At 38.0% G+C, this 17,561-nt stretch overlaps 1 protein-coding gene across 7 annotated transcripts in view; it reads right to left on the bottom strand.

Moving 5' to 3' along the window:
* The window catches only part of ARHGEF28 (Rho guanine nucleotide exchange factor 28), a 264,414-nt gene that overhangs the window by 115,522 nt on the left and 131,331 nt on the right, over positions 1 to 17,561 (bottom strand). For 6 of the 7 annotated variants that reach the window (XM_015590473.1, XM_025047883.1, XM_025047885.1 and 3 more), the window contains 2 exons: positions 14,178 to 14,230; positions 13,341 to 13,401 (listed from right to left, as the gene is read on the bottom strand). In XM_015590473.1, coding sequence (XP_015445959.1) covers positions 13,341 to 13,401; positions 14,178 to 14,230 — 114 coding nt within the window. Of the gene's footprint in view, positions 1 to 13,340; positions 13,402 to 13,977; positions 14,031 to 14,177; positions 14,231 to 17,561 lie in introns of all 7 variants that reach the window. The other variant, XM_015590479.2, reaches the window with a different exon arrangement.

Genomic DNA, 17,561 nt, shown 5'->3' with positions numbered 1-17,561 from the left:
AAGACAGACACTAAAAAATGTGTGTGTGTGTGTGTGTGTGTGTGTGTGTGTGTGTGTGTGTGTGTGTGTGTGTGTGTGTGTGTAATCTCCCAAATCTCATGGGGGAGTCTCTTTTAAGCTTTTAGTAGTAGCATTAGAAAAAAGTGTTGTGTTTTGTTTTGTGAGGTTGTCTGATACTCGAATAAACTAAAGGAGTGGAAACATGTGTGTGTGTGTGTGTGTGTGTGTGTAATCTCCCAAATCTCATGGGGGAGTCTCTTTTAAGCTTTTAGTAGTAGCATTAGAAAAAAGTGTTGTGTTTTGTTTTGTGAGGTTGTCTGATACTCGAATAAACTAAAGGAGAGTGGAAACAATATGAGAATCTGTTCTACTCTGCAGACTTGGAGCATGACGATATGTGTCTCATTAATATTCATCTCTTTACTTCAATTATTTCCCAAATTGTTGGCACTATTGTGCTATGCTGTGTAAGAAAATAGATGCATAACCTGCTCCATGACAGTTAATCCTGTCTGACTGGGTAGGGGTTTGGTGAGGGACACAGAGAGAAGTAGAAAAAGGGAGAAACCACTTAATTTCAAATTTAAATCAAAATCAGAATGACGTAAATCACTACTGTGTTTTTATATGGTTACCTACATAAATATACAACTAGAACAAAATACAACTAGAAGATAATTGTAAGCATTACAATTAAGCAAAAATAAATATTAATAATTTTCTATTTTGTGGCCTTTTATTTGAAGAATAATTACATATTTTACTTAACCAGCTGGGTGCAACTGTAAGGATAAATTACTCTCAACTCTTACATCAGGTTGGAGAGTTTTAGTCCAATAAATATTTAATAAGGAAATACATAAAATCTTGTGGGTGGGTATTTTTATTCTTTCTCAGTTTTAGGGCTTAAAACACTGTCGGGGACATTGTAGGCATGTGCTGAATGAATGATTTACACTTATTAGTCTCTACCTGAGGATGAAGAAGCTTTACACAAAAGCTGTAGTATATTTAATATTTTCTTATTGAAACACTTACCTTGACAAAAAGCTACATCAACTCTTATAAAAGATTTAAAAGTACATTTGCATTTTATTGGTCACTACAGTATATTTGAAAAAAGAGCAGTACTTATGGGTAGAGAAAGCCCATTTTTCTCTAAGGCTCCGTGCAATACTTGGGATGTGCGTAGGTCCCCGTACCCTTGGTTGCCTTCAGAGATATCCATAGACCAAAGAAAGGAAACCTCCACCAGTACATAAGATCACCAAACTGCAAAGAAAATGCTAGACCAGGAGATACTGTTATCTTTCTTTCAGATGCAAAGTGAAGTTTTAGAGCCACTTAAGTAGGATAAGCCTCGGGTCAGCAAACTACTGGAGTAGGCTGCTCCTCCCTTGACTATCAGTGGTTGATAATAAGAACTTCAGAACAGTGCAGACAGAGATATATAAAAGAACTCTGTAAAAGCCATTTCTATATCCGGGTAGATCCATCTTAATCTAAATTTCTCCAAAGTACAGTCCCTGTTGACCAATTAATTACATATCAATTGACTATTGATATGGAAATTATTCTGACAGAACTACTAGAGCTACCCAATACAGGTGAGACACCCAGCCAAGACACGTAAGAAACCCAATAAGAAATTTTCAAATCTATTTGTTTTATTATTTATCAACAACTTGTAAAGAATAAAATGATTTGCACTGACCAGTCATACACAGTTAATATATAAAGCGAAGTAGAAAATATTGTGTTTATACAGCCTTTTTTATTTTTAGGCCAGCTCATTTTCTTGCCCACCCAATAATTTCTCCTGAACATGGGTCATTTATCCTCCTTGTTTTCTCTAGTAGTTGGCTTTTTTCCTCCCATTGTGCCAATATTTAAATTAATTCAAGATGTTATTTACATCTCATTCATATTCGATGGTTTAATTTCTTTGCTTTCTCTGGCTGATTGCAATTGCAGTGGATAGAATTCAATGTAATATATCCCCAAGGCCACTTTCTCACCAGGTATCATACAACCACAATGATGCAGGAGTGTGAATGATTTCATCGACCTCCTTTAATTAGAAAATCCCTTACTTAGAAAATAACCTCTATAAGGTTACAATTATCAAGGGCAGCTGCTGCTGCTTTGAAGTTTCAGCTTTCTGGAAGGCTTATATAGAAACTTTCTTTGATTCTCCTTATCTGGAAAACAGGTCACCTACCTTTCAACTTCGATAAAATTAAACTTCCTTAAAAGGGTATTTATATTTTGATCTGAATTATAATATTTGTATATCTTTCTTATCTTCCAATGGGACCTCAAATTCCTTGAGGGTAAGAACTGTGTTTTAATTCATGTTTTTAAGGATCGCAAGGCAAAAAGAAAAATCACGGGTTTTTGGAGCCATATATATCTGGACTCAAATAGTGGCTTTGTCACTTATTTGCTTAGTGGTCCTAATCAAGTCACTCGTAATTTCTGATCCTCAGTTGTTTCATATAAAATTAAATCGCAACATTTATACTTCAAAGATTTGTGAGAACAAAGAGACAACAGTAAAGAACTTAAGTTTTCAATAAGTTTTAGCTTAAATATTAAATATAAAGTTTCTCTTTCGTTATATTTTATCTTCTACATTGTAGACACTGAAGTATTCTTATCTTTACCTCAGAAGTAATAGCTTGATTTTCAAAACTGAGAAATGGCAATGTGCAAAGACTTTTCAAAAAATTATACCAGGCAGAAAGAGGAGGGGGAAGATGCTTTTCTTCTCTGCTCCCTTGTTTGACTACCACCTTTTTTAACACTGCTAGAAATCATTTTTGAAAAAAGTCATAAAAAATACAGACAAGAGGAGAAAACACCCCTAATGCCAGAACAAGCCTATTCTGGATAACTTCAGCACAGTGACAATTTAATGGACCCTCAGGTTCTAGTATTAGGTGAAACTCAGATGGTCAATATTTTCCTCAAAAATTCCTTAGAAGGGCACCATGTCATCTAATTTCAAATTAAGCATTTCTTTGTTGGAGAACATTGTCACTTTGGTTGGGCACTAGGTGAAATGTTTGGCTTTGAGAGGCCATGTCATATAGAAATGAGGATCTTTAAAAGTGCAGCTCATATCCATGTGGTTAGATGTGCTCATTATGACAAGCACGGTGGGAACGGAACATTCATATCACCAGTGTCACACTCGCTTGGGGACATTACACTCATAGAATCATGGGTGGAGCCACCCAAAGTTTAAATTATTATTTTTCTCCCTACTGCCCATCCTGTTTTGTTTTTTTAAACAGAGCCCATAAAATTGAATTCACATATATTAGATGTGAATTGGGAACATGGTGCAACCACCATTGTCATAAATTGAAATCCTAGAATGCCATCATTCATAATATTACCTTACTTTAAAAATAATAATTTTTTTTTTTTATTTCTCATCTACCTTTATTAACTTGATTTATTTCAACGAAAAACCTTCATGTTCCTTCAGAGGTTCCAATATGCTCCCTTATGTCATCCTATTGTCTAAGGAAAAAAATGAATACTATCTAGGAATTCAATAAGATGACATTACTTGTATTATGCTATATCCACAGGTAGTATAAAAGGAAAATACACAAAACACTTCAGGACAGGAAAATAATAGGTTTTCTGGCTGAAGAATTATATTGTCAAAGCTTCCAACAGCTTTTCAGATTGCTATAGTTATCGGTTCTTACTTAGCTGATTCTCTTGAGGGAAAAAAAAAAAGATCATTGGTAGACCTCATTTTGTTTTAAACATGAAGTTCCTGGGAATACCTGAAAGGAAAGGATTAGGACAAATTGACTTAGTTTTTCCTGAACAATAAATTATGAGGAATTTTTCATTTATCTTGGAGAGGCAGCTGTGGATAGCGGATGTGAGGGGCCTTGTAGGTGGCAGAAGCAAGGACACGAAATCTAAGTCTGGACAGAGACAAGTGGGGGGTTAGAAACATATCTCGTTATAAATTCCTTGTACTAGGAAGAGGCAAGGCACGTAGAGCAACATCTACGATTGCATTTTAGATTTATTCTAATCATGTTCCAATTCCAATTTTCCCAAACCTGGCCGAAAATGAACTTATTCAGTTTCAACATTCAAAGTTCTACTTGTTCTATAGACTTTTATATGATTATTCACATGTTAATAAGTTAACTATGAGGTATAAAATGAGAAAAGAATTTAAATAGTTTTAACAAACTCTGAACTATCAATTCCATGCTTCTGAAGCTAAAATTCACATAATGGATACTCTTAATTTTAAAGTCTGTCTCATCTTGTATGTGTTCCTGGAATATTTCTGCTTCTAGATCTTCTCATCTAACAGGACAGGGAAATATATATGTATGTGTGTCCTAATATGTATGTGTGTGTATACACAAACACACGCACACATGCACACACACACACACATATCTACGAACACTTCTCTATGCAACTATGTGTATCTATATAAACTAGTCATGAGTGCATACTCATGCCTACAACTCTAATTCATCAGCATATGAATCATTCCGGCCTCCTCCCCTTGCTTACCTAAAAACTCCCACTCAAAGAGTGAGGAACCTGGCACCTACCATCCATAATTCATTTACTTAATTGGTCATTTCCCCGTACACATTTACAGTGGTATCAGAATTGTTAACCTGTACCCCCTGCGGGAAACAACTGTATCGCCTAGAGGAAATGTATATGTATAGTTCCTTTTGTTTTTGTTCTTACAGACTCTACTTATTTCCAAAGTTACTAATGTCTGCCCCTCATTCCCTATAGTAAGGCATGTCACACATTTTTAGTAAATAGATTCTTCTGTCACATTCTGAATTCCATCATAGGATCCTCCAACTTCTTAATTTTTTATTTGCACACATTAAAGTTGACTCTGTGTGCCATAAGTTCTATGAGTTTTGACAAATGCAGTGCCATGTATCCACTATTACAGTACCATAGAGAATATTTTTACCACCCTAAAAAAAAAAATCTATAACGATAGGAATATGTAGAAAGTGTACAAAAGCCAACTGAAAGAGTTCTCCATTTCCAAAGCTAGGACACTCTGAACAACTAATAAAGTAGTACTAGATTATTACTCAAAGTATAAAATATCTTTAAATCCATACTAACATAAATTAAATAAATAAATGAGGGAGTACAAGTCTCCCATGTAGAAGAATTCCAAATAATTTATGTAAATGCTTTACCCACAAAGAAGAATACACATAACTCTCTACCTCTGAAGTATGGGCTGCACATCATCACTTCTTCCCAAAGAGTACAAGTATGGAAAGTGTAGTGGGGAAGAGTAACTTTATCATGGAGAAACCTGACAAACCTTACCTTTGCCCGGTAGTCAAGGTCATTATTAACAGTGATAAGCAATGCTGACAGAATATACCATTGATATGATGTTATGAAATGGCATTTTACCTCCCTGGACTTCCTCCCAGAACCCAGAGCCCCAGTTTAACGATGAGAAAAACGTCAGAAAAATACCAATTGAGGGACATGATACAAAATGTAGCATGTCATCTAAAACAAGGAAAGTCTGAGAAACTCTCACAGCCAAAAGAAGCCTAAGTAAACATGAGAACTAGATGTAATATGGTATCTTGGATGGAATCCTGGGGCAGAAAAAGAAAATTGGATAAAAAACTTTTAAAATCTAAATAAAGTATGGACTTTAGTCAGTAATAATGTATCAACACTGGTTTATTAATATCAAAATATGTACCATAATAATATATGTTAATAACAGGTGAAACAGGGGTAGTGGGGAAATGGGCATATAGAAACTCTCTGTATTATTTTTAAAAATTTTTTTTGTAAACCTAAAACTTCTAAAAAATAAAGTTTTAAAATAATTTAAAGGATGGGGGCAAAAAGTACAGAATCTATATTGACTAAATGTTTGGAATTCATGCTAAAAGGATGTTTGCATCACTTCTTCAGATGTATAGAATTCAAGTCAAGCATAAAATTCCATTTCTTTTTGTTTAACTTATTACGTGAAGTTACCATGTAACTCTGAGGAAACTAACTGGACATTAAAAAATGATATGCTGAAAATAATTTTAATTTTTCAGAAACAAATGTGTCTCTTTAAGGTTAATAGGTTCCCAAGAGCTAACCCCAATGCAAACCTCCCATGGGGCACTTGTGGGCAGGTAAATCTACCACAGTTAGATTAGCAGAAACTCTTTTGGTAGACTAATCTCAAGAATCTGGATGAAACCCAGCTAGCTTACTCGAAATTTTCTTCTCAAGTTCTAGATACCTTGAACTTCACTCTTTATTCTGATTTTTATTATTTTAAATATCAAAACGAAACAACAGGTTATTATTGGAACTCCTATTCAAGCTCCAATTGCATCGCTTCTTCTCTGTACTTTATCTGCACATATTCTTCAGCAGAATCTCCTATTATAGTGAAGAATAAATTCTGTTGGCTTTTTGGCCATGCCTGAACTACGGGCATGTTTCATAAAAATACCTTCTAAATTAGCCACTCTAAAAGTTAAAGTGAATTGTCCCAATAAATTGTTAGAGTCTGTACCCCTGGCATGAAAGCTAACCAGAATCTTAATTGCTCTAAAGTCCCTCCCAAGAGATTAACCACTGGTACTTAGTAAAAACCAAACCTAAACTCACATAAAAACATTTACACTGCAATCAAGCCGACAGCTCACTGAGTCTTCTGTGAGGGCAATTCTTTCATTAAATGTTCATACACACAGGTATTCTGAAGTATTTCAACATAAAAAAAAGGGAGGAAATTCTTAGGTGGAATTTTAACTTTTAATTTAAAATTTTTATAAATGTTGTCTCCAAAATACATTTCATATTTTTCATTTGTTTCATAAATTAGTTGTAGTTTCCTTAAAATGTTTTACTTGTTTGAAATTTATAAGCTAATTATTTGATTTAAACATCAAAATAGAATTTTTAGGGATGCAATCTATGGAATTTATTCACTAAGCTGGTTTATTTGGAGTTGAGAATTTTATTTTGGCGAATGAAAACTTTAGAATTCAGAGCAAATACTGCCATTTTTTCCTCTTTCAATTACATTTCAGAAATTAAGTTGGTTTGTGAGATGAAAAGGGCAATTTAGATTATACAGAGGTGCACATCAGGCATCATTGTGATGCCCTTATGACATTAGTGTAAATCCAACTCCCTTCATCTCAATCTGTGCACCTCAAAGTCAACCATCTCACTGAGGTTCAAGCAGTTGGGAAATTTTTCAATAATTTTTTTCCCAAAGTTTTCACATTTCCTACAGATCTACGATGATATTGATGATGACAATCATTAAAAGTCTGCAAACCTAATACAAACTAGCTTCCATTAATTGCTTTTATAAACTATTGAGATAAAAGTAGAACCACATTTCCCCAATTCCAAAAAACATGGAAAACCCAGTAAGTCAGAGGTGACTGCGGCAGAGCAGAAGTCTCTTAAGAAACTATGTCCATAGTTCCCTGAGAACCATCTGGGGCACTTTTAGAACTCTTGAAGTATAGGCCACACTCCAGACCAATTAAATCAGACTTCTCTAGGAAGGAGTACACCCAGGCTTCAGTATTGTTAAAACTCCAAGGTAATTCCACTGAAATCAAAACTTGGCAGTGTTTAGAACCACAGGATAACTAAATGCTTAGATTAGCAACCCTTGACCTTAATTTTCATTTTGCTTTTTTTTTTTTTTTTTTTAATTTTGGTGAGCAAACATGAAGCAGAACATTAGATCCATCACTGCGTCCTAGACTCGGGAATTATAATTTAACATAGTTTTTTGTTTTTGTTTCTTTAATCAGAAGAAAAGATGAGAATATGATAGAATATAGACTTCTAGTAAGGCTTTAGTTTCATATTTCCTAGTCTAGAGTAAAAGTTAAACTAAAAATCCCAAATTCTTTCTTTTAATCTATGGGATAAAAGTCTGCCAATAAATACTCCAATTGTCTAATTTAATGAAAAATGCTTGACTAGCATTCCACAAGGAGAATTTTATCCAAATAATGAAGCCACAAATATAAAAGGCATGACATTCATGATAAGAGAACCAAATTGAGCTTATAACACTCAGAAGAATTCCAGTAAGTCAGCAATTTCTTCTACCAAAAACAATTTTTAAAACCTCAACAACTGCAATAAGAAAATTTCATTGAAATGAACAAAGGAAATAAAATTGAGTCAGAATTTTTATAAATAACTTTGTGTTCCCAGTGGTCTTCCTGGGATATGTTTCTATCCCCAGCTTCTTTATTTCAAGACCAAGTCACTAGTAAACTTTGGTTTGTGGTGGAGAGATGACACCCGCTCACCCCACCCCCGCAAAAAAAATCTGAAAAGAAAAAGGGAATCCACAGAGGCTTCTACAGCCTGGGGCATAGAGAGAGATCTGCCAAAAAGTAGGCTTTAAAACTTGTTTTTCAGAGGGTTACATAAGAGCTCTGCTAAGGTTTCCTCTCCCTTTTTATTTTCTTTCACGTTTCATGGCACATTCTTGAAATCTCATCATAGATACACATGTCCTATCAAATAATAGCCAATAGAGAGCCAGCTTCCACTAACGTGGGTCTTAGATCTTCAGATTCCACCCTTAAGATCTTGCTAAGAACCATCACAAAACTTTATTTTCATAAACAACTTTAAAACACTGTTTTCTAAGATTTTATAGCTTAATAGCATTAATTCCATTTCCAAACTTTCCGTTTACATAAGAAGAAAAGAAAGATTAACCTAATTAATCTTACTTATTGGTGTTTTACCAAACTAGCAATATTGACTGCCTGGACCTCTCTCAGATAGATCCACAGATGGAGGGCTGGGAACAAGAGCTTGTACCAATTCCAACATTCTGTTCTACAGTGGCTGCTCCTTTGGGTCTCCGATCATTTCCTCGCAGTTTCCCTTTGCTGACATTTTCCTAAGCTTCCTGTGTGGGGGTCTTCGTTTCTCCTTCGTGGTCTTGTCTGTAGTCGCAGAAGGTCCATGTCGTCTAGGCTGAGCAGTCTGAAGCCCTTCACTTCCTACTGTTTGTTGCTGTTTCTGTTTTCTTCTCTTCCTGATTGGTCTGGATGGGTTTTAGGGTATCCAATCAGGTTTTCTTCCTTATGCCTCCTTGGTCCATCTGTTTCCCACGTGCCCACCCTCCAAGTCCCAACACCCATGAAGATGCTTTCTTTCTCTCATATCATAAATAAGTAACAAACAGTAATAGCAATGAAGTGACTCAAAGAGTTAAAGAATACTTGAGATTTGAGCCTCTGCATGTACTGACAACCAGGCAACTCTATAAAATCAAATAATACATATTATTTTTTAAAAAGGGTTTTTTCCCTGGCCAATAAATATAGTTGTGAGGAGACTCTATGATAGTTTCCTTTTCTTCTTAGAAAAGTAATCCATATTTTTTGTAGAAAAATGTACAGAATCAAATTAAGCTACCTTCTGAAATGGAGCTTCCTTGTGGTATATAATGTTAAATGAATAAAACAGGACATAAAATTCTATCGTTTGCATGATTATAACAATGTAAATAATAGATCCACGGGAAAAATACTGGTAGGAAATATACCAAAATTTAATGGTAGCTGCTTTGGAGCGGAAAAATTATAGGGATGTTTTTCTTTTTTTCTAATCATTCTAAAATTTCTAATTTTTCAACTGTGAGCATTTATTACTTCTATAATTTAAAAAGATTGACTTTTTCCCAAAAATCTTAACATGATATTATGTTTAAAATCTTCTCTGGCACTTGTGACAAGTTCACTCTGCCAGCCAGACCTGCAACAGCAGATACGGCACTGCTTCATGCCCAGAGCTTCAAGGTACTGGGACTTTCTAAGCAAGAAGGATGATGCCGGCCAATGCCATCACCACCTCCCCAAGTGTCTCTCCCTACCTCCTCACCACCCTCCCCCATGAGGAAAATCAAAACATGCTCACATACTTCTTGTTTTAATAAGTCAGTTTCACCAAATCCTTCTTTTCTCATCCAAACAGTCATACAACACACAGCTTTACCCAAGTAACTTTCAAATAATCTTCAGTTCAGTGCAGCCATCGTTGATAAATTACTGCAGGAAAATCAGCTTCAGTATGAGTGTCGCTAAATCTAGGTTGCCACATACAACCTCACTCACACTCTTGAATATCACTTGCTGAGAGAGCAGGTACGTCACCTTACAGGTGCTTCTGTAACGCACCTGAGATGCTGGCACTCGTTTCACAGTCCTCAAGCATGAATTTAATTTTTAATTGGAAATCTGACTTTCTAACCAGGCACATGGTTTTATTTTTTCTGATTCAACCTTTTAAAAGTAGAGTTGCAAGAGAGCAGCTAATGAAACCCTTTACGGCTTTGCTGATGGGTGACAGTTTAGGCATCTTTGCTTGCAGTTGGGATTCTGAAGGGCAGCCAAAGCTCAGCCACTGTATTCTCACAGGTTGTCCACATGTTCCTGCTAGGTGTCCACTCTCCTTCTTTTTGGCACAGCAGTTGCTGCTGCCCACTATTGAGCTTCTATTTCTTAATCATATTTAGTCCCCTATATTTCTATAGGGGCGAATTGGACCCTTGAGCCAGATGGACTCTTTCTTCCTTGATAATTTCTGTATTGATCCATTTTAACTACTTTCTCTTTTTCCATTTCCTCCAAATGCTTTACTCCCTCCCCCAGTCTACCTGCCTAGAATGTGAAGGAACCACACACTGAGGAGTCCCACTCTCCACTGCGACAGAAAAAAAACTGGATCCCAGCCCTTCCACTGATATTCTCCTCTTTGAGTAAAGCACCAGGCACTTACGGCATCCACAGAGAGCAGAGCCCTTACTGCTGGACTCACCAGAAATGTAATGCTATTGTCACTACTGAGGTGGCTAGGGGCACTGGCTTGGATGAGCTTACTGTTATCCACCTCGGACAGTATCCTTCCAATCAACATTTTCGGTGTATAAACTAATAATGGCTAGTCTGATTCTTGATGCTCTGATGGGTCAACAACAATGGAAAGGAGACTTCCAGTGCAATAAATTGAATAAAATTAAAACATCAGTTCTTCAGTGGTCACACATCGCATATTCTATAAACGTATGCAGTTATTGACTACTGCATTATTAGTGCAGATACAGAATATGTCTATTATCATAGAAACTTGTACTGAAACGGCACTGATGTAGCTAGCTTATGAGATCACACTAAACTCACATCATACCAGTTTGAATAATACAAGTCAGCAAAGACATGTACCTCAACCTACATGTGTCAGCATTTCCGTGTCGACTGAGCAGAATATAAGCACCTATAAAATACGTGTGGAAGTGGCCTTGGGGAAAAGCCATTCCCAGTTCCAGACTCCAGTTTGCCATCCGACTATTGCTCACTGCTTGCTGCCCCCTTTTCTGTCTCAGAAGGTTCTTTTAAAATCTATTCTCATTTTCTCTGCATGAAGTCAGATGACTTTCTTAATCCAAATAGTTTAAATAAACAAAAAAGCAAATGTTAGCACAAGGAAGAATCATTCCTGGCCCTTTCATAAGTCACTGGATTAACGTCATGCCCGTTCGTCTCTGTCAAACCCTTCATTATAATCCTCCCTGGACACAATGATGTTGCTGACGGAACACTCGAGTTAGGTCAGGCCGCTACAATTTCCTTTACACGTGTTCTCTTCGCCCAGCTAGTGCACCAGGTTGAGAATGGGGTGAGTTTTTAAAGCCTAAAATTAAAATAATTCTGCTATCTCCTACTTTTAACAGCCAACACTCCTCCCCCACTGGCAATTTGTCTTGGTAAACATTCTTCAAAGCTAACATTCCCAGGAACATGATGCAATTTGTAGCTGAGACTTCCTGCTGTATGCATGAGCAACACTATGCTCCTGGCTTCAGTGGCCCACAACAATCATCTACACAGAGAAGCTGGCTTTCATATCTCCTTCCTCTTCTCCCTTCTGGAAGAAAATTATTCCTCTTACCTTTTATAGCAGAAATATTAAAGGTATGCTTATTGCTGGGTACAGTCTAAGTTTCTGTTCCAATTTCAGTAGTCTCTCACGCAAGGAGATGCAGCAAATCACCTCTGGCTGGTGGCCAAGCTACCAGCAGCACAGCCGACCGACGCTGAGGGGTACTTCCCCGTTGCCCGGCTTCACTCTTCATGATTCCCTAACTGTTGTAACTGCTTTGCTGTACGCCTGTCAAACGTGCCGACAGCACCCACTGGCCTCCAGTGAGCCCCCTCACCATGAGGCTCTGCAGGCCCACCCACAGTTGTTGTTAAACTCACCTTGGGTATTTTCTTGGTTTTCCCTGATTTCACAACAGCTTGGGCACTTCACCGCCACCACCAATACCACCACTCCCACCACCTCACCCTCTGCAACTCCTAAAACTGCTTCTCCCTTTTGTTTTCTAGGTATGTGAGCTGTCTCAGCTTTGCTGAGCCTGAAGAAACCAACTAGGAAAGTTCATGCTTGTCTGCTGTCCACTTATCAGCCCCAGAGGCCTTCACAGACCATCCAGGTACCCAGATGAAGCATCTGCTGATAGCTCAGCCTACATATATCCTCCAATCCTACAACAGCTTCATCAGGCTCTAACTCAAACGAGGACTCTGGAGCCCAATTTAGCCCTGGAGAATTATGAACTCTCTGAGGAAGAGACCTGGGGAGGTGCCCTCAGTGAGCTGTGCCCTGGAATGCGCCCGAGCAGATGAGAATTTCCAAGTCCACGGGAGGACTACCTTCTCCTTGCCAAGGGAGCTCTTGGTGCCTTGGGAAGGACACTCACGTCACACAAGCATCTGGTCTTTTCCTGAGACCAGGGACAAGATCACAGAGGCTCAGCTCCAAGGGGACCCCACTGGGTATCAAAATGCTATGGTGGTAAGCTTAGGGATTCCTGGGCCAGGCAGAAGGAAGCTCTGAGTCTCCACTCCACCACTCGCTCTCCGCCACTGGACTGTTGCTTCACCCCAAAACTGAAGCTGGTAGTGCCTACTTCGTTGGAATAACAAAGAACATATGACGAGTCCCAAGCCAGAGTAAAACTGCTCAGGAAAAGCTTTCTTTGTTTTGCTTTGATTTGTTTTGCTTTTTAGATGGTCAGTGGAGACTCAACTCCTGAAGTCAGTATTATAACCGATGCAGCAAAGAAAATTTATCTGGGTGGGTTTCAAGCAATAGACAAGGTTCCCAGGAAGAAAGATTTTATTTTAAACTATTTTTTTTCTTGTCTTCTGTATACCTGGGACTGTGATACCCCTATGAGTGCAAGGAAAAAGCAATATTTTGGAACATACCCAAATCTAAGCTGTCCTGGTCTCCATGTTCATTCAGTTGAACCACCAGGCTTTTCATATACTGGAAAAGATAAAGTCAGGTGGTTTTAAAAAACAAACAAACAAATTACTATGTGCCACACTAAAGCTTCCTTATTTTAGTAAACTAGAAAAACAACCTCAGCCAGTAAAGACACGTTACATATACATCACCATACATAAACAGAAAACTAGGCTTGTCCTTAATCAGTATTATTTAAGAGCTAAAAATGAGGGAAGGATTTGTCCCAAGCTGAAACATGTCTGTAAGCTATCCGTACATTATTCTCAGAGAACCTCTCCCAGGTTAACTCTAGTAATCGCATTATTGGCAAACAGCTATCACTGTCAACCTTCAAAAAAAAATTGTTTTGGAAAATGTATTAAGTCATCTTGCATACATAGCTACAACCCAGAAAGATAGCTAGGTAGGGTCACAAAGAGTAGAGATGGAAATTTCAATAAAAGAAACAACGTTTCAGGTTATTCTGAATGTGACTTAGGGCACATCCCTGGGTTTTTCTGGTCTTTTAAAAGAACTGGATTACCACTAGATCTTCACTTCTACTCCAACTCAGGAGAGAAGTGCAGAGAACAAAGAGGGGCAGGGAATCATTACCTTCACATCCTCCTGCTCAGGCGATGATCTGCTGGACACAAAATTCTTAATCTCTGTAAGAGGAATAATTCTCATCAGGATCTGCTGATAGAAGTTTTTATTAAGATATAAAAAAAAGAACTGGATTACCACTAGATCTTCACTTCTACTCCAACTCAGGAGAGAAGTGCAGAGAACAAAGAGGGGCAGGGAATCATTACCTTCACATCCTCCTGCTCAGGCGATGATCTGCTGGACACAAAATTCTTAATCTCTGTAAGAGGAATAATTCTCATCAGGATCTGCTGATAGAAGTTTTTATTAAGATAAAAAAAAAAAAAAAAAGGAGGAAGAAGAGGAAAAAAAAACAAACAAACTAGATGACAAGTATAAATGAATTGCCAAGGAGCCGTCTGCGCGAAGCCAGGTTTTTGGATGAAGCTCCTTAAAAATCGACTCTTAGCAGAACAGAGTATCTCATAACCTGACTGCTCACGCTCCAGTATTATTTGTGTGGACCAAGATGTAAACAAGCCCAGGAGCTCTCACAGGAAATCCTGATAGGAGAAAAAAACGATTAACTAAATAAATGCCCTTGATTCAGAAGGCAGGCTCTGCAAAACAGCACATGACTTGTGCCTACCTGAAGAAATCCCACATGTCTATTTCCTCAAATACCACAAATTTCATATGCTTCAAAAAAGCATAATTCATTCTAGACGAGGTTCGGCCTTTCCTCGGGCATTGGTCAAAGGTGAGAATAACAGCGCAGCCCTTGGGCTCCAACCTCAGACAGTGGCAGGCTGAGCACTGACGGCCCCAGGTATGCCGGGTGCCCTCTTTCTGCATCAAGGCTTTCCTGGAAGCATCGCTGGTCAGGATGTTCTGGGATGAACAGGAAGGTTCACTTAAGGGGTATTTTTCTCTGTGCCTTGACTGATTGGTTCTCTTCCCAAACACTCATTTGCTGGTAAACAAGGGCCACTGTAGTTGAAATAACCACCAAAAGCAGGTTTGGATCCAGAGAAAATAAAAGTGTTGGACACTCCTAGCAAGAACAGACAGTGAAGAATATTTGCCTAAATCTGTATTAATATACAACATTGTGGGCCCCAAGGCCCTGCCCTGGACCCCTCCCCTTCACTGCCCCCATGGCCCTGCTTGATGCTAGTTCTGGCCAAACAACCTCTGGTTCTCCCGGCAGGTACATTAGCTATACATTCCCTACTCCACATTGCTACTCCTATTAATTTAAGTCACCAGAGACCTCAAACCTCCAAGTGGATTTATTTTCACTGCCTGGCAACAGTGTCAGGAGTTTTCATCCATGTTTCTGTTTAGAAATAGTATAAGGATTGGTTTACACCTTAAGGCAAGGATGGAGCAGAAAAGTCAACTTTCTCACTGGCATGTGTTTTTAAAAATCTATATAACTATAGTCTTGAATTTGCCTAATATCAAACAATAAGATATTTATACTCTACGGTAATATTGTTCTTGAATTCAAAGTGTGTATTTAGCTCTACAGTGAAAAATAAAAAGGTAACAGTCTCAATGTCAACCGACCTCAACAAGGAATAAGGACAAGGTGATAGCTAACATCCAGCCTGGGCAGCTTTTGTTCGCGGGTCCCCGCCTACCTTTAGATGTACACCCCACACACAACCTCCAGGTGGCAGCAGAGTAATGTCTGCAACATAGTTAGCAACATGAATATCCAAATGGGCCAACTTCGCCCTTCAAAAGCCTGCTGTTTAAGTGCCAAAGTCCAAAACGCTAAGTTAAGATAAAGCTTTTCACCCCACTTCACAGATGCTGAAAGTTTATGTGAAGTAACTATTATCTTGTTTACCATATTATAGGAACATAGTAGGGGGTTTGTTTTGAAACATGTATAACTCCAAACCCTAAACATTGGTAAGTGGGGAAGATATCGCCAAGGTATTAAAAAAGAAGGGATGGTAACCAGAACCAGTTTCAACAGACACATCTACAAAGGCATCAAGAGACACATACATTTTTATTCTGTCCATTAGAGGATATTCCCTTAAAGCCATTTCAGACCATATGCTCTTAAATTATGATGATTCTACCTTTCTAAAGAAGTCTGAACCTACAGTAGCGATTCAGAAGAATCGTACACATTTTACGCAATATTGCTAATAAGGAAGGCTATATCATCTGGTAATCCAGCTTGCAATAACAAAGAATGTGTTCACTCACCCTTGGCAGTATGGCTTCCTGTGCCTTTCAAAAATCTAGTCTTTTTTCTTTGCCAGCCTACATTTTTCCTTACAGTCTAATGTAATTTTGTTTTCAAACTGTATTAAAATAAACAAATCTTCATTAAATCTGTACTTCATCATTTAAAAGATAACTTTCAAATTTATCAAATCTTTATCTTAAAATCATTAAAGATATTTGTGGCAGTGTGTAAATTCAGGATAATAATATATCTTTAATTAATCTAGGTCTATACAGTAAACTTTTTAAAGAATTTGGTACTCATTCTACTGGTGTTTAATTAAATTGCTCCAGGAGAGTTTCTGCTAAATTACGGGGATCCTTTTACATTCACTCACTACGCCACCGACTGCACAGTGCAATCAAACCACTCATTGCTATAGAAACCTTCAGCAGATAATGATATCAGTAACTCCAAGCTATTCTGTTTTAAAGGCCTATTAATCTTGCCTTCGAGGCCCACCCAGAAGTAAGGATTACACCCTCTAAATCAGACTTACCAACTTCATAAACATATTTGTTACTGCCAAGCTATAATGGAACAAGCAATAATCTCTAATCTTCACGATCGCCAGTGACACTGTACCAGCAAACAAGGTTTCCAAAAAGGGTTAAGTAGCTGTAAGATTAATACCAGCGTCTCGTTAAGAAACAGATTAGCCTAACAGATCTCAACTCTGGGCACAAGCCTACCATCTCCTTTTGAAAAATGAGACCACAGAGGCTAGACTTAAGAAAACAAAAAGCTTATATCAAAAATATAAGATGCTCAGTATTTTCCTTTACATTTGCTGTGTAATCCGACTTCTCCCCTAGGAAGGAGGAAAAAAGAATCATGATGAGAGGCAGCCAGATGACTACTGCTGTTTCATCCCCACCCTCAGGTTCAACTATCCACAGTCACCGGGTTAGATCTGCAGGGCAGAGTCAAAAGCACAACTGGAAACAAGGGTCGTGCTCTCAATTTGCTCTACCTGCCCCACAAATGCCCAGAGAAATTCTTAGGATTGTTCACAGTCTTTGACTGAATCTTTCTCTCCCAAGCGACTGTGAGTTCTGGAAAGGCTGGGTCCAAACTGTTCTTGGCCTTGACACTTATATCCCCAGTGCCAAGCAGAGTGCCTAGTACATTACAGGTATTGAATAAATGCTTGTCTCTTCCACCTGGATCTGGTGGCCTAAACAGCTGATGAGATGTAGTGGATTATTAGGCAAGCTGGGGGGTTGGGCCAGGGAAGGAAAAATTGTTCACTTTTTTGAATTACTAATTCAAACATTTCCAACACTAGCACTATTTTATCACAACTTCTCAACTACCAGATTGCGGACAGATGAATGCTTTTCCCCTTGCTTCCTTTCAC

Source organism: Pteropus alecto, unplaced genomic scaffold (assembly GCF_000325575.1).
Source record: "Pteropus alecto unplaced genomic scaffold, ASM32557v1 scaffold20, whole genome shotgun sequence".
NCBI lineage: Eukaryota > Metazoa > Chordata > Mammalia > Chiroptera > Pteropodidae > Pteropus > Pteropus alecto.
This window is presented reverse-complemented; position numbering and strand designations above follow the sequence as displayed.